Genomic DNA, 26,510 nt, shown 5'->3' on the forward strand with positions numbered 1-26,510 from the left:
ACAAAACATACAAAAGAATGAATGCCAAATGTGCTGAATTGACTTCGTGATTGTAAAATTCAACAAAATTGAAAGATGTATTGCGTTTTTGGTTTGCTTAATAGTCAATTATTAAATTCGCCACATGAGGGCGCAACCACACTTAAGAGCAGCATTTACCACGTCCGCGTCTGATTTTTGATTTTAATGTCACATACATAAATAAAATAAAGAATAAAATACTGCAAGAAATCAATCCAAAATATAATATGAAACATATTACAGTTATTTTCATTCAAAATAGGACATCTGAATACAAACATACGTTCCAGTTCCTCAATTGTTCCTGGCAGATTTCTAAAGGTAATCCTGTAAAGGATTTCGATATAATAATAGGAAAATAATGATCGCAGTTTTTTATCTTTGAATTAAAATATTTTGTGTCCCAAAATCACTCCCACTCTGAAAACAAAGGGCTTTAACACTAACAAAAAAAGGAACGCCTTACCCCGCCTACTGCAAATAGGTCGGCCGCTATTTGTCAGTTAACATAAAGCTTGCCTGCTATTGGCTGCTGGCGTCGGCTTGTTATTCGGATAGGGACTCTGAGCGCCTTTTGACAGCGAACTGCGTCGATTCAAGTGGTCCAAGCGACGTCAAAATTTGGTGATAAAAAGACTCCTTGGAGACGAAAGTTTATGAAGGTTTGTGCTATTTATTATTGATCACCTTGCTTAATGGACTGTATGTTTACTCAGGTCTCCTAATTAGAAATACAAGTTCATCACGTGTAGTTTGTTTTATGTGTATTAGGCAAATGATATCGATCAATATTGATTTTGCGATCATCACTCAGACTAAATGACCATCAAGAAGGAAATACAATTGCTTGTGACTTTTCATCATCGTTTATTGCTTAGTGTGAACCCACCAGTAAACAATATTGACTGATGTATGTGAATGACTGAATTATTGAAATATATAAATCAGGAATCATCATCTCATCTCATTAGCTGCACCGCTTATCCTCAGTAGGGTCGCGGGGGTGCTGGAGCCCATCCCAGCAATCATCAGGCAGTGGGCAGGGGACACCCTGAACTGGTTGCCAGCCATTCGCAGAAATCGGGAATCAATCAATGAAAAAAACATATATGCAGGGTTTTGGTGTTGTCGGAGAAGCAGATCCCATAATATAGACAGTAAATTAGATTTAAAAAAAAGATTTATTTACAATAATAAATGGGTATCATTTTATGTACAGGAACAAAAAGACAAATTTTGTGAGAGTCTTCAGAATTAAAAAAACATCAAATTTACAAAGCACGAGACAAAGCAGGATATGTTGAAATACTAACTTGTTCTAACACAGCAACACATGAAAGATGACAATAGAAGAAATATTCCCACAAGTGGACAGAACGAGGATGACCATGAAAAATTATGGAATATCATCTAGTTATAACTGAACAATACATGAAAGGGAGAACACAGGGTGTGTTGCGATACCAACTGGTTCTAACTGTAACAACAAAAGATCAAAGGAACAAAACATAAAAAGAATACAAGAAAAGAACATTCTCACACTTGGACAGGACAACAAGATTAAGAATACGACAAGACCATAAAATAGAAGGCTAGACCACAAACTTGCTCTAACTAAAGAAAATATTGAAAATGGACAATGCAGGATATGTCTGAATACAGACTATCTCTGGAAAAAAAACAGGAAAGATGGAGAGCACAAACATGAAAAACAGAAAGCACAAAAAAAAACATTCTCACCAGTGGACAGAACATTAACAAAAGTACCAAGACCCAAAATGTTGGAATACCAATCAACTCCAACCAAACAAAACACGAAAAGAGAATACATAGGATATGTCAGAATGCCGATTACTTCTGACCGAACGGTACACGCAACAAAATGTTGAACACTAATTGGCACTAACTGAACAGAACATGAAATATCCAAAAACAATAATCTGACAAAGATGTGGAACCTCCAAGTCCCCTCACATACTCCCTAAAACGGTCATATATTTTACACATAGAATACCAAAATCCAATTGAAAACACCCAAGCGCAGAACACGAAAGTGCAGAAAGTACAGAACATGACAGAGAGAATCGTCTGCCAGTTTGCAAGGAATGATTTTTTAAATCTATGCAACTATTAGATTGGGATTGGACACCAAATTTGGGCATCAATGGAATGCTCTCCAATAAATTTGAGCTACAAGTGTCAAGTAACTAAGTAAGAACTGCTTCAAAATTCTGAGCCAACATTTGAATATTTGAGATGTTTGGAGTTATCAGAGTGCTTGACTTAAACTCTTGGAAAACGTTGCAACTAAGGCAACTTCTGGCAGCTTGGCCGAAGGAGCCGCAGGATAAAGCAAGGAATTTGAGAGACAACACTCAAGTGTGCTCCTTTTTCAGACTGTCTGGAGACACTTTCAAGTGTGGAATGCATGTGAAAAGCCGGAATGGGAGTGGGCAGCTAAACTTTTTGTGAAGGGGTTTCTCTATTGAAAAGGTCAAATTAGGGTTGTAAGTTCTCTTGCTAACCTCTAAAGTTGGCGGCTTCTGCCAGCTCTTACCAAGTCCGGCTATTGCCTCTATTCAGCTGCTCCAAGTGTATCCAGCTCATTTAGTCTTAAATTGTGGCTGGGGGGGATTAACATCACCTTTCATGTTCTGTCGGTGGCTGAAATTTATTTTTGCCCGCTCAAGAAAATACAGAAGTAGGCTTTAGAATTATGTACAGTGGTATCCTTTCGGCTTTTGTCATTTGTCTTTGTTATCATTTTAGGGTGGACCCAAACGCAGGAAGCAGAAAACCTGGCAAGGTGCTCAAAAAGATAGTATTTATTCATAATAAACTCATCAAGCAAGTAACAAATGGTCAAAAACAACAAAAATTGTTTGAACCGGAAAACAACCCTCAGAAAGCAAGACAGACTGGAAAAAGGGGATGGTGGAAAACCAAGGTAAAGATTGAAAATCACCCGACACTGGGTGCTGTCCAAAATATTCTTAGAAAGGGTCAGGCTAATTAAGGACAGGCGCGGGGGGGATTGGACACACCTGTCCTAATTAGAAAGCAATTAGGCGCCACCTGGTGGATGGAGGCGGGCCAAACCGCAACAGTCTTCATACAATGTGTACACTTCATCTCCATTCCGAGCTACAGTGACCTCTAATGGGGAATTATTAAACACTTTCACTTTAACAAAACTATATATATACTGGATATATATATATACTGGATATATATATATATATATATATATCCCCGCGACCCTATTGAGGATAAGCGGTGCAGCTAGTGAGATGAGATGAGATATATATATATATATATATATATATATATACATCTGTACAACTTAACTTCAGTAGTGTCGCGGGGTTGCTGGACCCAGTCCCAGCTATCTTCAGGCAGTGGGCAGTGGAAACCCTGAGTTGGTTTCCAGCCAGTTGCAGGGCACACAGAGACAGACAACTCACTCGTTCATTCACACTTAGGGACAATTTTGACTGGCCAGTTAACCTTGGTTCAAATACAGCTACCAGCCTTCCTGTGTGGAGTTTGCATGTTCTCCCTGTGCTTGCGTGGGTTTCCTACGGGCACTCGGTTTCCTCCCACATTCCAAAAACTTGAAACAGCGAGTGAGTTGTCTGTCTTTGCGTGCCCTGCGACTGACTGGCAACCAGTTCAGGACGTGAATTAGTTTCTATTATTTTAATATTGTCTTTTTTAACGGGCGGCACAGCAGCTGAGTGGTTAGCGCGTCTGTGGCATGGTTTGGAGGTCATGGGATTAAATTCAGCTACCAGCCTTCCTGTGCGTAGTTTTAATGTCCTCCGGCCATGTCAGGTTAATTGGCCGGTCCAAATTGTCCCTAGGTGTGAATAAGCAATTGAATTGTATGTCATTGTGTCTGGCAAGCAGTTGAGAGTATCCCTTGCCCATTGCCTGAAGATGGCTGGAATGGGCTCCAGCATCCCCGTGACCCTACTGAGGATAAGCGGTGCAGATCATGGATAGATGTTTTTTTTTTAACACTATGAGGTCACTACGAGATTTTAAATAATGCACACTGCCTGTCTAAAGAAGTGTACTCATTTCCCCCAACCCCCCCCCCCCCCCCCCCACCCCCCCACCTTTTGGTTTCATTTTCTTCCTAGGCGGGGATTATGGATGTGGAAGCTCTGAGTCGAGCAGAGCTGCTGACGCTCCTCAGCGTTTTGGAAGGTGAACTTGAGGCCCAAGAGGTTGTCATTCACGCCTTCCGGGTGAGTGCACCGATTCTTAGTTCAAAGACCACACTTGCACTCGCTTAAGGATTGTCGCGGTTGGCGCGTAAACAGGAAAACCAGGAAACCAGCAAGGACAATGGAGAAAGATTTTTAGTTCCACCAAAGTAAAGTTTTTCTTGTGAGCTCAACTACACATTTGAAAAATTATGAGGCAGCCAAAGCAAAGTTGGCAATATTCAGGTGCTTGAAATTCTTGAATTTTAATGTTGCATATTCAAGGATTGAAAAGTGCTTACATTTTTAGTGAAGTGCTTGTAAATACTTGAAATCACTGTCCTGTTTCTTAGGTTAGGTGTTGGGCTAGGGTTTGGAGCTAGGGTTTGTGCTCCAAATAAGGTTTTTATTCTTTTTTTCATGGTTCCTGAATAGTACTGGGGCTAATGATACAAACTAGGGTTTAGGCTCCTTATTTGGGTATTAAATTGAATCTGGGCTTCTAAAACAGGGTTAAGACTAGAGTTTCAACTAGTTAGGTCTAGGTTAAGGTTTAGGAACAAGGATTTGAGCTCCATATTAGGGTTCTAAACTGAGAAATAGATTTAGGGCTAAGGTTACGGTTTAAAACAGGGTTAGGACTCGGGGTCAGAGCTAGGGTTAGTTGTAGGCTTGGGGTTAGGGGCTAGGGTTAGCTGTAGGGCTAGGGTTTGGATCAAAGGTTTGCAAGTTGGGGTTTTAATAGCTATTCGGGTTCCGAAATAAGGTTTGGGGTAGAGTTAGTGTTGGAACTAAGGTATAGGCTCTTATTGTTTTGATCGGTGCTGGATTTCTTTTCTAATGCTACTGGAAATTAGCTTTGAAAGTCCTTAAAAGGTGCTTAAATTTTGCCATGAAAAATGCATAAAAGCCTTGATCAGTGAAGTTATGGATCCCAAATACTACTGGAATTTGTTAGTCATCAATACTGTATTGACATTTTTTTTAAAGAAAATCTAATATCTAATGGCTCAATTTAGAAACATTGTAATTATTTTTGGAGGCAATGTTAGAAAGGATTTTTCCTGGTGATCCAAGACATAGACAGGAACTATCATACCAATGCTCATTTTTGTAAAAAAAAACAACAACAAAAAACGCACGCAGCACTTGAGCCGCGTGTTGCCGACCCCTGCACTGGGACTTTAATTTAAATTCTAAATACACAGCAATATTCCAAAGCAGAGCACATAATTCACTGTGACCCTTGACAAACATGCACTCACCCTACTAGTCTCCGGTGGGTCGTTTAGCACTTTAGCGGATGTACAAGCTTCCAAAAATCACTGACGTCCTTCCTTTCCTCTCAGGCTGATTCACAGCTGTGAAAAATGTAGAAGATTAAAATGAGAAATTGTCTCATCTACCAATTATTTTCTAAAATTGGTACAAAACATTTCATTAAATGGGCAAAAAGATAAGACATTCATGGTTACTTTTAGGATCATTTTTTTCCACTAAAATAAAAATGTAGCAAGATTTTATTTTTGAAGTGGACTTGAACAAGCAGTTGCCCTTGAGGGAAAATTCCTGAGGAACCCGACACATCCAACAGGTCGTATTCCAATGGGAGCGGCCGATCTTTTGACTTGTCTTTATCTAGAAAAACAAATAATGTTAATTACCTCAAAAGAAATGCCAGCTACAGAACTGAAAACGCTTCCTCATCCTAATAAGGACTTTGTTTATAGCAATTCGTGGTTATAGCATTTTTAAAGTGTTTTTCCTGTTTTGATGTTTTTGTAATTAACAGAAGTTGAGAAAAATCAGAAAGTTAAGATAGTCTTTACAGCCCTTGGTGTATTCTATGGTGACCCCCTAGTGGTTTCCAAATACTTTATTCATTCCAATAAAACACGATTGATTTAAATAATAAACGAACACACATGTACTTTCTCATAAAAATATGTAAGTTTAGAAACATGTAATGTTGTGTTATAACTTGAAGAAGTTGGCATTTTTGGCAGCCATCTTACACTACGGAAAACCGTAAAGACCAATTTGCTGAATTAGTCTTCAGCCACGTAACTTCCACCTTATATTTATATATATATATATATATATATATATATATATATATATATATATATATATATATATATATATATATATATATATATATATATATACATATATATACATACATATACATATGGTTAGCACATCTGCGGAACAGTTCTGAGGTCATGGGTTCAAATCCTGCATGTTCTCACGGTACTTGTTTGGGTTTTCTACAGACACTTTTTCTCTCCCACATCCCAAAAACATGCACATCAGGTTAATTGACCGGTCCAAATTGACCCTAGATGTCATTAAGCGAGTGAGTTGTGTGTTTCTGCGTGCCCTGCGATTAGCTGGCAACCAGTTCAGGGTGTCCTGTGCCGACTGCCCAAAGATAACTGGAATGACAGGCTCCAGCACCCCTTCGACCCTACTGTGAATTAGCGGTGCAGATAAATTGTTGGCTACTCGACCAATTTCTGGGTATAACGACCTTTAGTGGTGATCCATTACATTCTGTCACTTTGAAAAGGAAGAAAGCCGCTACTGCGCAGTTTTGGACTTCTGGTTTGAATAGGTTAAAATAGTGAGTATTTTTTTTCATCTCTGATCCTCATGTAAACATCAAAAAAGTCACATTTGACTTTTAAAATCTTAACATGGAAAGCATAAGTTGTTGACAAAGAAGGAAAATCAATTCCTTACTAAATTGACTCTGTGGTCGGAAAAAAAAAATCAAAGCCATAACCTCACGTTCCACTTTTAGTTTTCATACAAGAAGTGGAATATAATGGTTTTGATGACATCAATCACTAAATTTAACCAGAGCAGAGTTAAAGATTGGGTCAACGCGACTACACCCGATTGTTATGCTCTAAAAATATCAAACAAGGGACTAGATATTGAAATGAAAGCAGTGTTTTGCTTTTGGAGTACTCTTTCGGCTTTCACTGTAGCAAACAGACTTCGGAGCGATATTTTATACTGGGTCACAATGTAGCGCCACCTATTGGTAATATTGCAAAAGTGTTCTTTGTTGTTTCTCTCTAAGCTTTCATTCTTCATATTGTCTTAAAAGAGTACATAGGCCTTCACATTTTTATTTACAGAACTAAAGAACCTTTCATTTGTTTGGAAACATTGTCACGTATCCGGTGGGTGGGACTTAGCCTGGGGCAAAAGAATACTTGTGTTGGTCAGAAGACAGTAGAAAAGAACACTTTCATAGCTGCTGGTTGTCATCATGATGTTTGTTTAGGTGCGATAACTGGAAAAACACATTAGTGATCGTAAATCATAGTTTTACAGGATCCCAGCGGACACTCTTGATCAGAGAAAAAAGAAAAGAGTAGTACAATAAAGCGAAAAGATTTGACCATCAAAAATGCTCAGGTTTTAAGCGCACACTTCATATCAAATAAGATGAATTAAACGTTTATGATTGTTGATATTGAGTCAATATTACTTGTTATATCGCCAAAATACTTTATTTTCTCAGTTCAGGTAACTGTTGGGCATACGATAAAAAAATGAATACAATAAATAAACAAAAAAACGATAAATACATGAAGAATCAAATGTATCTAATAAATTACTTGGATTGTATGCCCAACAATAGCAACAATAAAAAACGTTTAATTTATCTTACCTCATATGAAGTGTCCATTCAAACGAAGCATTTTTGACGAGTGCCTCGGTCCAATCTTTTTCCTTTAATCCATTAACTAAAACTCTCTTATTTTTTATTTTTTGATCAGGAGTATCTGCTGGGTTCCTATAAAACTCCTATTTACATTTACTACCATTTGTTCTCCAATTCTGGCACACAAACACACAACACGACGACAACTAGCAGCTACGACAGCTTTCTTTTTCTCTCTCTTCTATAACCATCGCGTGTATTATTTTGCCTCCAGCCTCGTTTTTGACATCACACGTGAAGTAGGCTATAAAAGGGTCCATATGGAATTTTCGTAAAACCCCATTGCCATGGCGACACAAACTTCTCTAAGAATACAACACTAGTTTGGAAGTTTTGCAAGTTCATAAATATGCAAGAAACGTCCGTCCGCCTTGGAGAAATTAATAATTAAAAAAAAGGGTGTTGGTCTCGCTTGGGTTAGGGTTAGGTATGAAAAAGTCTGTAATCCTTTTGGAATTTCTCACATTTCTGCATTATATCACCAGCAAATGCAATCTGATCCTTAAAATCAAACAGAAGAAAAAAAACTTTATATGGCAAACAATGATGGTAGGGGTGAATGAGTACCTCAATCTCTGCCTAAAACAAGCAATTGAAACCAATTTTTTTCAACTAAAACCACCCAAACATTAAACATTATCGTATTTTGTTGCACATAGCATGCAAACAATGACAGAAAGGGGAGCAATTAGTAAGTATACCCTCTGCCTAAAGAGATTTAAAGAGCAGTTAAAAGCAAATGTTCCTACATTTTTCTTTTCCTCTTGCTCTTCCTCATTTTCATCATCATCCACACTTTGGACCCACGCAGAAGGGAAAGGACCCACACAGAGGACTGGAAGAATGCTGCTTGGGAGGGTGGGATGGCAGAGCTATGCCCTTGCACAATAGTATTGCCTTTTACACGCTGGTTAACTACTGTTAAAAGAAAATAACTCTGAAATTGTTTAATTGATGTTGGAAATGTCAGGAAAAAATGTTAAAACGTCATATCGTCACGTCATATTGTCAAATATAAAAAAATTGTGAATATGCTTGATGGCTGTTTTGCTGCTGTTGGTGTCAGTGGATTTGTTCAGACCGAGGACAATCGACTTTGGCCTGGACGGATCTATTGACAATAACAAAGATGTTATATAATGAAATTGTGAATATGTTTGATTTTCGAGAAGGTTTGTTCAAACCTCACTTTGTGTTTGCTGTTAAAAACGTAATATTGGAATATAATATTGTGAATGTGCTTAATTGCTGTTGAGATTGTCATGATTGTTTTCTGTTTTTAGTGTCAATAAATTTGTTCAAACCAAAAAAAAAACTTGATTGCTAATAAGATTTTCGAGAAGGGTTGTTCAAACCTCACTTTGTGTTTGCTGTTAAAAACGTCATATTGGAATATAATATTGTGAATGTGCTTAATTGCTGTTGAGATTGTCATGATTGTTTTCTGTGATTAGTGTCAATAAATTTGTTCAAACCAAAAAAACTTTTTTGCTTTTCTTCTTCACTCTCTTCCTCCTCTCCAGTCTCTGTCAATTCAGTTACTTATTCCTTCCCCTTCTGTGATTGTTTGTATGCTATCATTAAAAATGGCGTTTGGCTGGTTTCAATTGCTCTTTGAATCTACCTAGCCTGGGGGTTCAGTTTCTTATTCCTCCCCAATCTGTCTTTGTATACCAGCTATCCTCATTAAAATGGAACCTTATAGATGTTTGTTGAAAATTGCTTTTAATTTCTCTTTGAGTCTTTTAGGTAGAGGGTTCAGTTACTTATTCTTCCCACTTCTGTTGTTTGCATGATATCCTTATTAAAATATGGAAACTGATCAATGGTGAAAATTGCTTTCAATGTTTTTGGGAGTCTTGTGCAGAAGGTTGGGTTACTAATCCCTTCCCTTTCTGTCATTGATTGCATGCTATCGTTAATGAAAAATATTAAAAAACTCTAAATATTTGTCTGCTTCCAATTGCTCTTTGAGTCTCCTTAGCCAGAGTCTTGTTATTTACTATACTATTCATTTGAATTTTGTATGGGTCAAGAGTTTGTTCCTTTCTCTTAAGTGTTTTATTTTATCAAGTCAAGTTCAGTCATATTTATTTGTATAGCCCTTAGTCACAAAGTCTCAAAGGGCTGCACAGACCACAGATTATTGCAAAGCACAGACTATTATTACATCAACCCCTGATCTAAAACCTACATATCGACTTAAAATTTGGCCTATAGTCTCTCAAGAATGAGGACATGAAAGGAGAGTGACACGGTAATAAATACCGTTTTTTGGTTATAATGACACGGGAGTAAATTAGGTTTCTTCGCGATAATGGCCGTCCCAGCTGTTTAGCCCTATGTGGGAATGAGCAACTGAGGAAAGCCGACTCTCTTCTCGCACAAGACTGCGATCGTGCCCCTAAGCTATAGTATCCGAAAACATATAGCTGCAGGTGTGTCTCAAGTCATCTGTCATGTGTTACCGGATATGAGACGAGACAACAGAAAAACATCCCAAGAATGTGCTACATGTCTATTCCGGTGATGAATAGGATTCCAAAAACGAGGAGAGGTTATTTCCATATCTGGGAGCAAAGTTCAAAGGTTGTTATTATTGTTCAGTTAGTGAGTGAAGACGTTTGTCATCAAAGTCAGGAATTTTTCAACGATTCTTGTAAAACATCCTCTGTCATTACAACAACCTACCACACGCATTGCAGGAGAAATAAAAAATAAAACATTTTTACTGTTGGATAATAAATGAGTCATATTCTGGGGGGGATACAGTACATTTATTTTATTTATTAGGATTGCACCTACTTCTGAAAAAAAAACTATACACATCAAAGAAGAAATAAAGAAATATTTGCCATTGTAAGATAATGAATAAGTAACATGTTTTGTGTCCTACGTACAGTGGCTTGCGAAACTATTTGGCCCACTTGAACTTTGTGACCTTTTGCCTTATTTCACACATAAAGATCTAAAACTTTACTTTCTTGTGAAGAATCAACAATAAGTGGGACACAATCATGAAGTGGAACACACTTTATTGGATATTTTAAACTTTTTTAACAAGTAAAAAATGAAAAAGCATGTGGGCAAAATTATTCAGCCCTTTCACTTTCAGTGCAGCAAACTCTGTCCAGAAGTTCAGTGAGGATCTCTGAATGATTCAATGTTGATCTAAATGACTAACGATGAAAAATCCACCTGTGTGTAATCAAGTCTCTGTATATAAGCACATCCACTGTGATAGTCTCAGAGGTCTGTTTAAAGCGCAGAGAGCATCACGAACATCGAGGAACACACCAGGCAGGTCCGGGATACTGTTGTGGAGGAGTTTAAAGCTGGATTTGGACACAAAACGATTTCCCAAGCTTTAAACATCCCAAGCAGCACAGTGCAAGCAATAATATTAAAATGGAAGAAGTATCAGACCACTGCAAATCTACCAAGATTGGGCCGCCCCCCTAAACTTTCAGCTCATACAAGGAGAAAACTGATCAGCGATGCAGCCAAGAGGCCCATGATCACTCTGGATGAACTGCAAAGTTCTACAGCTGAGGTGGGGGAATCTGTCCATAGGACAACAATCAGTCGTATACTGCACAAATTTAGCCTTAATGGAAGAGTGGCAAGAAGGAAGCCATTTCTTAAAGATATCCATAAAAAGTGTAGTTTAAAGTTTGCTAAAAGCAACCCGAAAGACACACCAAACATGTGGAAGAAGGTGCTCTGGTCACATGAGACCAAAATCGAATTTTTTGGTAACAATGCAAGACGTCATGTTTGGCGTAAAAGCAGCACAGCTCATCACCCTCATCACACCATCCCCACAGTCAAACATGATGGTGGAAGCATCATGGTTTGGGGATGTTTTTCTTCAGCGGGGACAGGGAAGGTTAAAATTGATGGGAAGATGGATAGATCCAAATACACATATTACTTCCCACCTTTCAATCAATCAATTCTTTACTGCAGTGGTTATCAAATACTCTGACATTAGAGAACTTGCTTTTTCCCCAGAATAAAGTGCAATTGCACCTCCACTACACTAGGTTGCAGTGGCGTTCTAATTAGCAGAGTTTTTGTTTACATACAGTATAGCCCCCAGGCAGTTCATATAGCAAATAGTCTAAGCATTGAGTATGTAGTGTAGAACACACCCTGAAAAAAATATTTAAAAAAGAGACAAGTGAAGAGAGACAGCAAACAAAAGTCTCCTCCCAAAAGCTAAGACAAGGAAGTTTGACAAAAGGTAAGTAGCACTTCACTGCGACCACAAAGGGACACGAGCAAAGACTATATTGCTTGCTGTGTTAAAAATGTTGCCAGCGGACGGCATGAAGCTAAATAAATTACACATTAAGAACCATTCACGCTGATAAGACGCTTGAGTTTTCTTTCAGCAAAAATGTGCGGAAAGGCATTGATTTGGCAGGGATGCTGAATAACCTGCTCACTTGTAGACATAGTAGGAAGTGTGCATGCACACACACTCGACAATGAAACTGATATTCGTGCACACCCCCTTCATTTTTAAAACAAGGGGACAATAGCTGGCCCCAGCTGTCTCCACAACGCCATTGAAATGGAGTCTTTGTGCATGTCCTCTTTGATGGTCACATTCTTTGTTCAGCTCGACATTTAAATGTGGCGTCTTTACTCTTCGATTATTTGGACACCCATTGAAATAAATTATGGTGACCTTATGCAAGGTTACACTTTCTTTGCTTTTTTTTGACCATGCACATTACATTTTATGTCGTTTATGTTTTGGATGTGTCTTTCACAACAATACACACACATTCATTTGATTTTATAGTTTGGTCGTTGGCCTTTGCGTCCGTGGGGAGAAATAATAGCTGCTTTGGACACGGAGGGGTTCTTATCTCACCCCCTTGGTGGGGAAAGACCATCTGCTTGTGCTCACTGTGTTTAAAACAGTTTTTAAATGCTAATTGTGTTTTTCGAAAACTGATTTATAAGGGATGCATGACAACTGTCTTTTTCATACGGATAACTGATAAAAGTCCTTCTTCCGGAGACTGATACTTTAATGGTTTTAACTGTAAGCTATGTTAAGAAAACACACACACACACACACACACACACACACACACACACACACAAAATCCAATTGTTCTCCTGCATATTTACAATTACCAAAACATAATACAACTTTGGTAAACATGTCTCCAAAAAGATATGTTGGAGAGAATAGAGCTTGGCTTGATCAATAACTTAAATGACAAGATATTGTTATGAGCACCAAAACACTAGGTCCATTGTATACATCTAGTAAACTGTTAAAGCAGATAAAGTGATAATAACACTCTAATATTGTTGCTGAAAACCAAATAATCATGCTAAAGCTATTCAAGCAATCACAGATTTATAGGGAATGGACTGGTGTCAACTTTGCCACAACCCCAAAACAGGCCAGGACTTGTCAACAGTGGAGAAAGCTGTCCAGAGTTGCGTCCCCATTGGTGCCCCGCGGCCTAGGTGGTTAAGGGATCTGTAAATTGTGAAGACAGGAGACATGACCAAGTATAGAAAATTTAAAACTATTCTAATGACAAACCTAAATTCTTAGAATCTTATCTTGGCTAAGATCTCCGGTGCTTCATGGTCCTTACAAAGACGAAAAGAAGCACACGACCAAGTTGTGGTGCTGCTTCTACTGAGAATTTTAATATACGGTATTCTAATGAGGAACATAAATGCTTAAACTCTTACCTTGGCCAAGTTCTCCAGTTTTTTGCCCACATATGAAGTGGACGGGAGGGGACACAACCAAGTTGTCTTACTACTTTTATTGGAAATCAAAATATATTCGAAGGACAATCATAAGAGGTTGGAATCTTAACTTGGCCACGATCTCCAGAGTTTTATGCACATTATGAATTGGTAGACAAGAGACACAATAGGAGACAGTTATGTTGCTATTTATACAGAAAAATCAAAATATTTTATATTAAGGAACATACCGTATTTTCACGGGCATAGGGTGCACTCTGTTAAAAGGGCCAGTCTCAGAAGCTGGTTCTATTTTTGTATTAAACACTACACAAGCCGTACCGCAATCTCGGCAAACACATTAGCCCAAGCGTCAACAGTACATTTTTCTTTATTATAATCCGCTGGAAGCTTCTGCGCCATGGTGGTCCTTGGTCCGGATGAAAAATGGATACCGTTTCATTGAACAAAAGCACCAAGACAATAACAATAACTATCAAATTGTTAGGGCCCGGTCACACAGCTGTTTGCGTCTGAATCACGGCCAGAAATTTCTGCCTGTGTAGAAGACGATGGGAAATTCACACGCGTTTGGCCGCGCGAAAAAGTTTTGCGCTGCTCAAAACTTTAGACCACGTGTTAACCGCGGGCGGCACACGAGGTAATGACGCGGAAATGACGCAGAACGACGTGCTCTGGCCGCGGCCAGGGCGTGGTTACACATGGGTAGGACGCGAAATTTCAGCGGCTAATCGTGGGTGGAGCACGGTCATAGCATGTTCTGCGCCTGTATCGCGGTGTTATTACGTGAAATTAGCGTGTTACGCGTGTGACGGTCAAACGCCTTTCTCCGTGTATATACAGCGCGCTTTGCTGAGCACACGTCAGTTGTGCTCGAGACGTCAAGAGGTGGACATGGATCCCCGTCTCCGTAGTGACCTCGTCTTAATCCATTTTTATTTCTTGACATTTCTTTTCATTTGATAACAAGATAACAAAATAAAAATGAAAAACTATTACAATAATAACATATTGGCTTCTTCGGTGCCAGAGCTTGAAGTCTTGATCTTCACGGGACTGTGTCTTGAGCGGTTATGATTTCTACAGCCCGGTGTTATGCCAAGAAATGCATCCCTGTCGATATTTGCATCCCCTCGCTACTACAACCACTTTTACCTCGTTTTATCTCACTTTTAGGGAATGTAATGGTGAACATATAACCAAATCCACTTCGTCTTGCATTTGTTGGGAATGTAATACAACATAAACCATTCCGTCTTGGTTTTTGTTGTGAACGTAATCGAACGGTAATGCACACCGTATATAAATCACTTTTGAGAACTGTTATGCACTCTACCGTAAAGCTTATTATGTAGAAATAAGCTTTATGGTAGAGTGCATAACAGTTTCAATACGAGCGATATGAATAGAAAAAGGCAAAATAAACATGTTACGTGCTCAAAAGTGATTTGTATACGGCGTGCATTACCGTTCGATTACATTCACAACAAATACAAAGACGGAATGGTTTAAGTTGTATTACATTCCCAACAAATGCAAGACAAAGTGGTTTTGGTTATATGTTCACCATTAAATTCCCTAAAAGTGATATAAAAGTGAGATAAAACGAGGTAAAAGTGGTTGTAGTAGCGAGGGGATGCAAATCTCGGCAACGGTGCATTTCTCGGCATAACGCCGGCTCGGCAGCTTTTATACCTGTGGTCCACACGAGAAAATGACGCAGAAATGACGTGATGAGGAAGGGGAACAGTCGCCGGCGTCTGTTTTGCGGGCATACCACCGATGAACAGCGGGTTGGCCAATTTTGCGCATTTTCCATCGCGGGCAACCACGGGCAAAAAAAAAAAAACGCAAAATTTTACCCGCGATACAGACGCAAACGGCTGTGTGACCGGGCCCTTATATACACTACGGCAATGCACTGCGTGTGGCGTCATGTGTCCTCTTCTGCTAGTGGGAAACTTGTAATTTTAACACGGGAGAAGGCATAAAAGTCATAGATCGCACACATTTTGCATTTAGTTGGAAATGTAAACAATCCCCACCCAAAAATGTTGTAATTTCTGACTTGGCCTAGCTCGAACCTCTGCTCTCTCGGTCTCGGAGCGGGCGCCTATGCCTAAGGCTATCGCGCTGATCTACGTCCACTGATTTACATGAAATAAAGGGCACACCACACAATAGGGCGTGCCACACAATTTGAAGAAAATGTGAGAAAATTTGATTAATCATAGCCAAGCTTTTCAGTGTCTCGTGTCCATTTTGAAGAGGTAGAGGGAGATATGACCAAGTTGTGCTTATACCTCTATCAAAAATGAAAATACATTCTAATGAAGAACATAAATGCTTAGAATCTTTCGAACAAGTCTCGTCGGCTCAAGCGTCAAAGTCATGAAATGTCCCAAGTTGTATTTTCGGTGTTGTGTTCCCAGGCTGAACACAAAGACAGGTTCATCCAAGAGCGTTACGGGGAGTATAACCTCAGCGATCCTTTTCTGGCCATGCAACGGGACGACCATGCGGTGGGGACCCCGAAAACCCTCGACAAGATGTATGGGGGCCAAAGTTCAGGCCCCAACCCCCAGGCGGTCCTCAAACTAGTCATGGCCCACTGCAAGAGGATGCAGGAAAGGATGATGAGGCAGTTGGCCGCTACTGAGAACAGACACAGAAGGGTGATTGTTTTTTTTTGCAGTTTGTAAAACCCTACAACGGAAAATTGGGGCATTTTCGCCGTTAGGGCAGAAAATCGAACGGAAATTTCCGAAAGAAATCATCCAATACACATGAAACTTTTTTAAAGAGTTTGTGTGTATCTTTGTTCTCTTTACTACAAGTCCCATAGTGCTATGTGGCATCTAAATATCCCGGATGAGGGAAAGTGTGCATGCCCAGAAGTGAGTACAAGTAAACAGGTACATTGGGTTATGCTATAATAAAAAACAAAAAAAATTATAAAAAAATATATATATATGAAAAATATAAATAAACATTATTAATTGGTTTTATGATTCTTATGTTATTTAACACTGGAAAATAAAAAAAGTACAATAATGAAATATAATAAAATTAAAATGAAAAATATTATTAAAATCAAAAAACAATAAAATCAATTAAAATAAATATAAATATTGCATTATAAGATTATAAATCTGAAATGTCCCCACAACCTTACGAATATATGACATTATGCGCATTATGACGTTGAGGGATGGGTATTGCGAAGATTAGTGTATAAAATATGTGATTATTGTAACTATTATAATTATTGATATCTGACCTATGTAATAAGTATATCTATGAGATTTTGTTGTATTGGACACAAGAGGAGCTATCTATAAAATGTATTTAATAGGGAAGATAAAGGGGTAGGAAAAATAAGCATCTGCTTCTGACTACCCCTTTTCGAACATGTTATGTGACATTATTTTGTTGTTGACTCATTGTTTTTGTCCTGTTTTTATTTTTATGTTTGAAATAAAAGTTTTAATTCATTTGTTAAAAAAATATATATATTTTTTTCTTATTTTATCAAACTAATTCTGAAAAAATAAAATAAAAAACATATATTTAAAAAAAAAAAACTTGATTAAAATGAAAAATTGAAAATTTAAAATAATAGAAAATCCGTACGATTTATGAAGATTAAAATAAATGTCCTATTTCATTTGAAAGTAGATACATAACTTAAAAAAATCTGAATATTATTTTAAAAACTTTCCCATGTTTTTTTGTCATGCTGACCCCAATTTACCATCGCCCACTGCCGTTTGTGTTGACAGATAATGGCAGACCAGGCTGAAGAAAAGCTTCGACACGCCCAACAATCCGACAAGTTCTCCTTGATCCTGCAAACGGAACGAGATGAACTCTTGCAACAGGTGCTCAACCCGCAAAACAGCCCACAAATTATTCCATAATATTCTGTTTTGTCTGAAACTCGAATTTACGGCGGAAAACAGGAAAGCATGGGCGGGTCTTGGAAGGTTGGGCAGGGCTTTGAAAGGAAACAGATGAGGAAGAGGCTATTGTTTAGTCGTCCCGCTCGGGAGTTCATCACCTCAGGAAACTGCAGTTAATGTCTGGTCGCAATCTACATAAAGCCCTTACGTAATCCTCGCTGCTTCCTGTTTGAGAACATGACCTCCATTGTATAGCTTCGGCAAGCTGTTGAAGCAAATAAAATTCAAAAACTATGCTCTAATATCTATCTACCCTGGTCATATCCCTCGAGATGGGTGACCGACAGCAAGACAACACATACAAAAATCAAGAAAATAAAAAGGGAAAAGGTAGCAAAAAAACACACACAAACATTTTTGTCCCTCCAGATAAAATGGGACCCGAGAAAGCGGCCGTGTCACTCGGGTCAGGGTGACACAACACACTCTTCTGTTCAACAGCAGGGCCCGACAGCTTTCACTGGTTTACACCTGCTGCATCATACGGGTGGCCCTGGCCATCCCTTAGAACGCGTCCAAACATCCCACTATCCTTCCACAACACCTCTCCACTCATTCCTATCACCAACAAGAGCTCTAGCTTCCATTATATTTAGACCTCTTTCCTGCAGAGCACTCGTAACACTATCCAACCACGTCAATCACGGCTTTCCTCTTGGTCTCCTTCCATTTACTTCTGCTCTGTAGATCCTTTTCAACATTTGCTCCTCATCCATTCTTTCTATGTGTCCAAACCAACGGAGTACTCTCTTATCCACATTCTTGCTCAGTTCCACTACTACTCCAGTACTGTCCCTCACAATTTCATTTCTCAATCTATCCAATCTTGTCACTCCTAACATACTCCTCAAACACTTCATCTGAAAAACATTTAACCCAAAAAAACCCAAACATGCTCAAATTATTCTTTTCATAAAAATATCCTGAGGCACACCGTCCGTCCAAAATTAATGGAAAAAATCTCTGTTTTTTAAAAAAACTTAAATTATGTTGCCTGAATTGGCAGTATTTCTTTCTTTTTTTAATAATTTGTGGTCACCATCGGTCAGGAGGTGATACAACTTATTCATTTCGGTTTTGGATTTTACCTTTTTTTTTTAACATGTTTTTTCAAGTTTTACTAAATTTTGATCTTATTTTTCTGAAGAAATAACAAAAATAATAATTAAAATGGGCAAAAATTATTTTACTATGTTCTTTTTTTTTAAATATTTATTTAAAATGATCAATATTATGTTGTTATTATTACTATTATTATTCATTCAGCTTGTTTTTTGTGATTTTCTTTCCAATAACTTCATAAATGGTTTTTAAATGTATTTATACATTTCTGCACTGCCTTATGAGGAAATAACTAGGAACTATGGTAAAAATAAAAGATATTAATCTGACCTGGTACAGTTGAATTAGCCGGTGGATGCATATTGAACCCTTATACAAGGCTTAATTTTCATTTTTCCACAAATAACTCGTAACTCGTAATGATAAATAAAAGTTATAACAACAAAGTAAAAAGGAAGTGGAGACTGTTTGGCAAATGGGGATATAGAAAACAAGCAAGACTATGAAAAGTGAACCGCAATATAGTGTGTCTTAGTTAAAACATTATTCCAAATGACCTCATATTAGGCGTGCTCTCAAGAGAGAGACTTTTGACGAACCATGTTCATTCTGCCCCCTTGTGGCCATTATTACGAACCCCGACTCTCCTTTTCCCTTATCTCTCTTTAGCTTCATCTGGAGCGTGCCGCAGTGCACCGATTGGAGCAGGAAAAGGAACTTGTTGCAAACCAGGCCGAGGAGTCTCGGAAACAACATCAACGGATCATTGCTGATCTCCAGACAGCCAGCAACCAGGCTGACGAGGAAGCCCGGAAGGTCCTGCAGCTCCGTGATCTCCTCCAAGAAGAGACGGCAGCACTGAAAAAGCTCAGACAACTCCTGGAAGAGGAAAAAAAGAAAGGAGTGGAGCTTGAGAAAAAAATTGCGGATTTTCCTGGCGAACGAGACCAGCTGAATGCCAGGTTGGTACAGGAGGAGGAGAAAAGTCGATATTTGAGACAACAACTTGAAGAGCTGAGAAAGAGATTAGGTGACAGAGACTCTGTCTCCAAATCTGAGCCTTGTGGCAAAATGGCCTCCAGCGGACTCAAGGAAGCAGAGTTAACACAGGACGTAAAGGTAGCAGAAAATGGATGCAATTCACTTTCCCCCCTCAATCAGATTGGTCCCTACTCACCCTCTAGCACTGCCTCCTCCTCTCTTTCCTCCTCCCCAGTTTCCTCCCCAGTCTTCCCCAAACATTTTGGTAGCCCAGCCCTCCACCACTCCTACCAAGCGGGTGTCAACCAGCGCTTCCAAGCTGCTAGGCACAAGTTCCAAACCCAGGCAGAACTGGAACAGCAAAACCTCTCCAGTTCTGCTCCGCTTTCCCCCCGGGACCTGTCCCCTCAGGCTCCCCCGGAACACAGTGCCACCAAACAGTTAGCCCGCAATACCGTCACCCAGGTTCTGTCCCGATTTACAAGCCAACAAACCGGTGTCAAACCGGTTCCGATGAGCAGCTCCCCATTTGGGACCGACTACCGCAATGTGTGTGCTTCGCCACCAGGATGCAGATCGCCTTCCGGGCCACTTTCGCCGGGGGTCCGATCGCCCCTCACTCCGAGGGCCGAAAAGACTTACCCACCTCTTAAGAAACCGGGGGTGAGCCCGACTCACAGTTCGCCGGCGCATTCCATCCGGACCGGACTATTCTCGGAACTCCCGGGGAGTTGCAACAGTGGACATGATGTAGGGACAGAAACTGACTTGGTTTTGTCCTCTGGCAGTTAACGGAGTTCTAGAGCATAGAAGAACAAAACTGATCAGATATGAAAATAAATCAATACTGTAAACCCCCGGGATACAACATTAATCCATTCTGAAGTCGGGATTGTAAAGTGAAATTGCCATATAGAGGGGGATCGAAACTCATTGTCGTGTGTATCTAATGCGTTACATTCCCCCAGTAGTCGATATAAAAAAGAAAATAGTATGTTGTAAGTTCTACTTAGACTAAATATATGTGTGTATGATTTATAATCAAATATACATCTCAAGTAAAAATACAATTTGTATTACCTTTAGTGAGATGGGACTTAAGCTGGTATAATAGAGTAGCAGGTGGATGCAGAGGGGGTGCAGTGATGACAGATTCAAACTGATTTTGAAACTTCCACTTGCATTGATCGTCAAGCCCTTAATGTAGTGTTTCGTGGGCTACTGGGTTGAAAGTGTCGCATGCGTCCCAGGCAATAGAAATGCAAATTGTCATATTGATATATTTTTCTTGGATTCAATACCTTGGCAATACATTAGGCCTAGGCTTTTTTCCTTTACATTTTTCTTCTTTGCATTTATATGCACAAGTTATATTTTATTGTATATTTAATTATAGAGACAATTTCTTACAATTGGTTTTAAAGAAACTGAATTTATAAGTAAGTGTATTAAAAACCTCTATTCAAAGTAATTAAAGCAAAGTAATATCTCCCTTTTTCAATCACTAAATTCAATTATTAGCATTTAAAAACTTAAAATGCAATAAGACTAGTTCAGACGTACTTTATTCGATAAACATCTTGATAAAGATGATAAATGATAAAAGATAAATAGATAAAACTAGTACAGCGAGATGTAGCCATTTATTTGAATGTTAGCCATTAACACGATGAAACAGTTTTTGGGGGAGCACACGAAAAAACACTGAGAATAAATAAGTGACCTAAACAATTTCTTCTGTTTACTTTTTATTGACATATGGATGTTAACATTTTTTTGTATCATTTTCATTTGGCGGGCCGGATTAAAATGCCTGATGGGCCACATGGGCCGTAATTCTCCCACTTGCTTGAATTACCTTCATATTTTTAATAACGGGGCCAAATGTCAATTGGTTACGGCGATGCAACTTCGCGAGTGCCCTCTTTGTATTCGTTGATTATCAAAAGCTTCACCTCATTATCATATTTTTGCTTCTTTCTTGAGCATCAATACCTTGGCCCCATTAGCGAATATAGTACAAAATATACTGCAATGTATAGCAGATTTGCAAATTCTTCACGAAATACACACGTTACGGAATTGAACAGACCTAAAGACGTTAGTCAATGGCACTTCAGCATATACAGGACAACGTGACGCAAACAAATAGCAGACCAGCATCTCATACAACGTCAACCAATAGCAAAAATACATTTGATAACCCTACATATTCCCAAACACGGCAAAATTGGAATATTATACGTTTTGGGGCACAAAAATAATGTTGTTGATGTCGTACAGTGGGGAAAATGTCCATATAAAGGGGCTGAGAAACATCTCATTCCACCCAGTTCGCCAGTCCCGGGGGTCTACCGTATCCCTTGAGTCACTCTGTTGTCTATCTCACTGCTTCTTATTCTATAAGGCAGACGTTTAAGGTCACATGACAATTTGGAGGCTTCGATTGAAGAAATGACGCAACGGAAACCTGTTTCCAAGCTTATAAAACAACAGATGATTATATATATTGTATGTATAAACAATGTCTTTTTTTTACACAATAGAATGTGAAGTTCTTCCGTCCTTTATTTATTCAACAGAAAGGGAGCAGTACAATCAACACAACATTTCCATTGATTTGTTGAGTAGTATTCTTTCAAGAACGTCTGCGTTCAGATATTTACTGAGGTTTCCTTCTTGTTTTGCACGCAAACTCCATTTATGTACACTCGACATTCGTTAAGAGTACAGTATTTCTTGACTTCAAAAGTATAAACATGAATCCATTGGGTGGGAGAAAGGACTTCTTTACCATAGGAAAGAGTTTGGCAAACGGTTATTTGTGTCTTGCTTTTTTTCATAACAAAAAACCAGGAAAAGTCAGGAAAAAAAGATGGGGAATGGATTGTGCTACATTTTATTGCCCATAGAATCAATTTGAAGGGCAAATGTAAAGGTCTTAATGAGGAAATTGAACCTACTTCAGAATCCTTAAACTTGCACTGCACAAAAAAACATGTTTTGAAAGTTTAAAGCATTTTTCTTCATTCTTATTTCTTAAAGTAAAAAATATAAATTGAAAAATAACAAACCCTTAAAGTGAGGCCATTTAGATATTTTGGATGATAATTTTTATATAGGATTTTCTTTAAATTGAGAAAAAGAATATCAAAAGCAGGGGTCTCCAACATTTTCAAGATGTGAGCTGCTTTATGTTCCTAATTAGCCAGAGGACACCCAGTTTGATTCAGAAATAACTCGTCATGTTATTATTATGTTGTAACGATGTTACTATCTGGTCAATTACTGCAAGTAGATTAAAATAGACTCAATCAACCGCTAAAAACATAATTTTACCAGAAAATCCCAATGACGTAGTACTGGTGAGCTATTTTCAGGGCAGGTCTGCCGCCACCTGAGCTGTTCTCAGGGGGCAACATGGTGCCTGCGGGCACCATGTTGGACACCTCTGCTGAAAAGTGAACAATGATAGCCCCCAAATGATAATTCTCTTTTTTCTTAAGTATATATTTTGTTAGATTTTCTTTAAAAAAAGTCAATTATAATATCTATCAACCACTGATACATATTACTAAGAAGGTTTCATTGATTTAATAAGGAATCCAATTTAAAAGAGCAAAATTATCCCTTCGGGCTCATCACTTCTTTCATTTGAACATTTATTTGTTTTACTAAATTGAAAAAAAAAATACTCAACGACTAAATAAGCTTCCAATTTATCTTTTATATATATTTTTTTCCTTGAAAAGAGGGACATTATAATCAATTTGCTTCCAGTGGCAGGTTTAGCATTACTTTAAAATATAGTTTAGTGAATTTTCTTGACAAAAAGATAAATTACAATCAAAACTGATGAAGAGGAAAGAATGCTGGACTAAAATGTAACAAAAAATGTATCTTTTTGCAGTGCCTATACAATGATATTAATCTTCTCACTACCTTCTTTTGAATTTGGGCTGATTTTGGAGGAAAAATACTTCTTAAGTCTTCATAAAAATCCAAACACAACTGACTAAATTCCCTGACCTAACAAATGAATCGCAACCGTTTACTACAAACTCCAATAATAATCTTCTTGAGCACAATCCCCTCTAATAAGACAAGCATACCTCATAATAAAGTCTGTCATTGTTCGGTTTTGATGATTTATTATGTGCAGGTTGATTCCAGGTTTTGCTTTGGTGAGTTCACAGGGAAGATGAGGTCAGGATGACACCCATCCCGCTAGACGTTTTGCATTTCTTTGCCGATTTTGTAACTAAGTATCTTGTTCCAGTCAATCTTGGTGCGCGTGACGGGCAGCTGGCGACGTAGTGCCTTGAAGGTGGTGTCCGACATAGCCTGGTAGTTCTCACTGATTGCCGTCTGAAGACATAGAAAAAGACGACCGTTTATACGCAGGCAATCATCCGAATTGAAACAGACCAATGCCATCATTGTGATGGTGAGAAGCAGGCCCGGGCCATAAAACAATAAGGGGAATTATGGTCATACAATTTTTGCCACGATAAATAATGAAAACTCTCGATTAAAGTCGATAAGCTTAAACTTTAAGCACCACCAGACCCCTGGAGAAAAAGGGGGCCCTAATGAAATGGAAACGCAAGTTCCAGACCAGTAGTAGCTAGTGCTACTACTGTATTTAATTGTATCACAGTTGTAAAGAAAATAAAAGTTTGCAGAAAAACAACAGTTTACTGTAATCTGATTCAGGTCATCGTCCAACTGAGAGTATTTCGATTGCGATGGCCCTTTCATTTTCCGATGCATTGCTTGTGTGTGATTCCCTTCATCAGGGAGATTTGTGGTACTTGTATAATAGAGACGAATGATCCACATTAATTCCGGCTTACTCGCAAATAACCTCACATGTATTTGTCAGTTACTCCAGGACATTTCCATTTTATTTTCTGCCTCCATGGCAAAAATGCCACAGTTGTATCCATTGATATGTCGTGTAAGTCTGCTTCTGGCAAACCAAGTACAAGCACGACTTGCAAATTAGGTGGGAAGCAGTAATGGAGATAATTTATTCCGACTGCTTCAAAAATCTTCTACTCTGTTTCTAATCGAATTTTTGCCTTCAGCTAAACGTAATCAATGAGAGCATCTTACCTGGTACTCATTTTCTGCATTTTCAATAATGTCAACAAATCCCTTTGCTGCTTGAGTTTCACTCTGAAATACAAGAAAACCATTTCATTTACAGTGGAGAGCTACAAACAAGTAATGGTGTCAAAAAACAATCATTCAAAATAAAGGCTTGGCAAGGTTCCCGTTTTACCTTCCATCTCCTTCCTTCTTGTGAGCACAAATAAAAAATAAATAGCTATGTTTTACACTGACTCACCACCAAATCAAAACCAGTTTTGCAAGGCTCATCTCACTTTAGACATGACGTTATCAACATCGTTCTTTGGGAAGCATTTTATCCATGTTATTTTTCTCAGTCAGCCTGAAACATTTCAGAAAAATGTTCCTGGCCAAAAATTCGGTGCATCCCTACTATTACATATATTTTTGGAAATATATTGTTGTTTTTTGATTTGCTTCTGCTAATTCTATTGCACTTATTTTATACCACTACTATTACCATGCACTATTCACTTTCATTGAAATATTATTTTGACTTAGGCCAGTTTTTTAAGCCCTGGTTGGCTGGTTGGATGGAACCAGTAATCACTTATGTTTCTTGTATGCCTATGTATCCTCTTTAGTCTTATGTTTCTTCAAAGTATTTAGTGCATGTAAAACACTGAAGTGCCATGTCAAGTCAAGTCGGTAAAGGACTTTTTATTTGTATAGCCCTTAATCACAAAGTGTCTCAAAGGGCTGCACAGGTTATTGCAAACCACAGACTATTATTACAGACTATTATTACACCATCCCCTGGTCTAAAACCTACATGAGGGCAAGGAAAAACTCAAAAACCTCAACTTGAGGAAAATGAAGAAACCTTGAGAAGAGACCGCACATGTGGTAATCCCCCTTCCAGGGTGATCAGGCTGCAATGGATGTTGCAATAACAAATAATACACAGATATGTCTATTCTCATTGCATACAATGTTTTATAACATTGATATCAATGACAATAAAAACACATTTATTCTGTTCTAATGTAGCTAACATCACTGACACAGACGTCAGGATTAGTAACTAGCAAATAATCATGGTTAATTACTTCACAGCAATGCCAAAAAGTTCTAAAAGTGGTTTACTTACAGACACTGCTATTGTTTGTTCGATCTCCTTATGACTAACCAGTTGCACGTTCCCATCTTCATAGTAGTGCACCTTAGAACCACAAATGCAGGATTTAAGTGACCATTTTTACTTGCCATTTAACAAAAATTTTGAAAAGAAACATGTACTGAAGTGAACTCACCTGGATTTTCAACACTCCCACTACCTGTGCAGTGGACTGTCCAATAGTAAGTTTCCACTCTGACCGACAGCGACCGTTCCTGTTTGGCAATTAAAGATCCATCACCTTAGTAAACAGCAACGTAAATATTTATTTCACTGATTTAAAAATAGAATTGATTTGGTAAATAGACTATTAGATAAAGTTTAATAAATGAGGGTACCAAAAGTTTTTGGGTTGAAACTGATGTCCCTCAATGCAGGCTATGATGGTTTGCTGGCCTTCCACAGTTTTCCCGTACACCTGTGACACACAAACAAATAATACAGAGGTAGATTGTTGGGGGATGCTGTTCGTCTTAGAAATTCCGCATTTCACTTTACTGACTTCAGCACATATTAAAGCAATAAAC

At 38.5% G+C, this 26,510-nt stretch overlaps 2 protein-coding genes across 2 annotated transcripts in view; one reads left to right on the forward strand and one right to left on the reverse strand.

Annotated features, from left to right (window-relative positions):
• On the forward strand, window positions 1–24,941 carry LOC148370384 (CTTNBP2 N-terminal-like protein). Its single transcript, XM_088332900.1, has 5 exons — window positions 1–683; window positions 4,167–4,274; window positions 16,158–16,400; window positions 17,508–17,606; window positions 19,419–24,941. The coding sequence occupies exons 1-5, from the start codon at window positions 678–680 to the stop codon at window positions 20,520–20,522; spliced, it is 1,560 nt and encodes a 519-aa protein (XP_088189026.1). The 5' UTR covers window positions 1–677; the 3' UTR covers window positions 20,523–24,941.
• capza1b (capping actin protein of muscle Z-line subunit alpha 1b) overlaps window positions 22,281–26,510 on the reverse strand; it is a 10,523-nt gene continuing 6,293 nt past the window's right edge. The window contains exons 6-10 of the mRNA XM_088332902.1: window positions 26,322–26,401; window positions 26,120–26,198; window positions 25,957–26,028; window positions 24,849–24,911; window positions 22,281–24,098 (exon numbers count right to left, since the gene is read on the reverse strand). Coding sequence (XP_088189028.1) covers window positions 23,958–24,098; window positions 24,849–24,911; window positions 25,957–26,028; window positions 26,120–26,198; window positions 26,322–26,401 — 435 coding nt within the window. The 3' untranslated portion in view covers window positions 22,281–23,957. The remainder of the gene's footprint in view (window positions 24,099–24,848; window positions 24,912–25,956; window positions 26,029–26,119; window positions 26,199–26,321; window positions 26,402–26,510) is intronic.

Source organism: Urocampus carinirostris, chromosome 3, assembly GCF_059441175.1.
Source record: "Urocampus carinirostris isolate Australia breed hairy pipefish chromosome 3, RoL_Ucar_1.0, whole genome shotgun sequence".
Classification (NCBI taxonomy): Eukaryota; Metazoa; Chordata; class Actinopteri; order Syngnathiformes; family Syngnathidae; genus Urocampus; species Urocampus carinirostris.

Excerpts from the sequence above, each read along its gene's own strand:
- LOC148370384 (XM_088332900.1), top strand. Across the intron at positions 16,401-17,507 it reads CTGAGAACAGACACAGAAGG|ATAATGGCAGACCAGGCTGA; the intron begins GTGATTGTTTTT and ends TTGTGTTGACAG. Across the intron at positions 17,607-19,418 it reads GAGATGAACTCTTGCAACAG|CTTCATCTGGAGCGTGCCGC; the intron begins GTGCTCAACCCG and ends ATCTCTCTTTAG.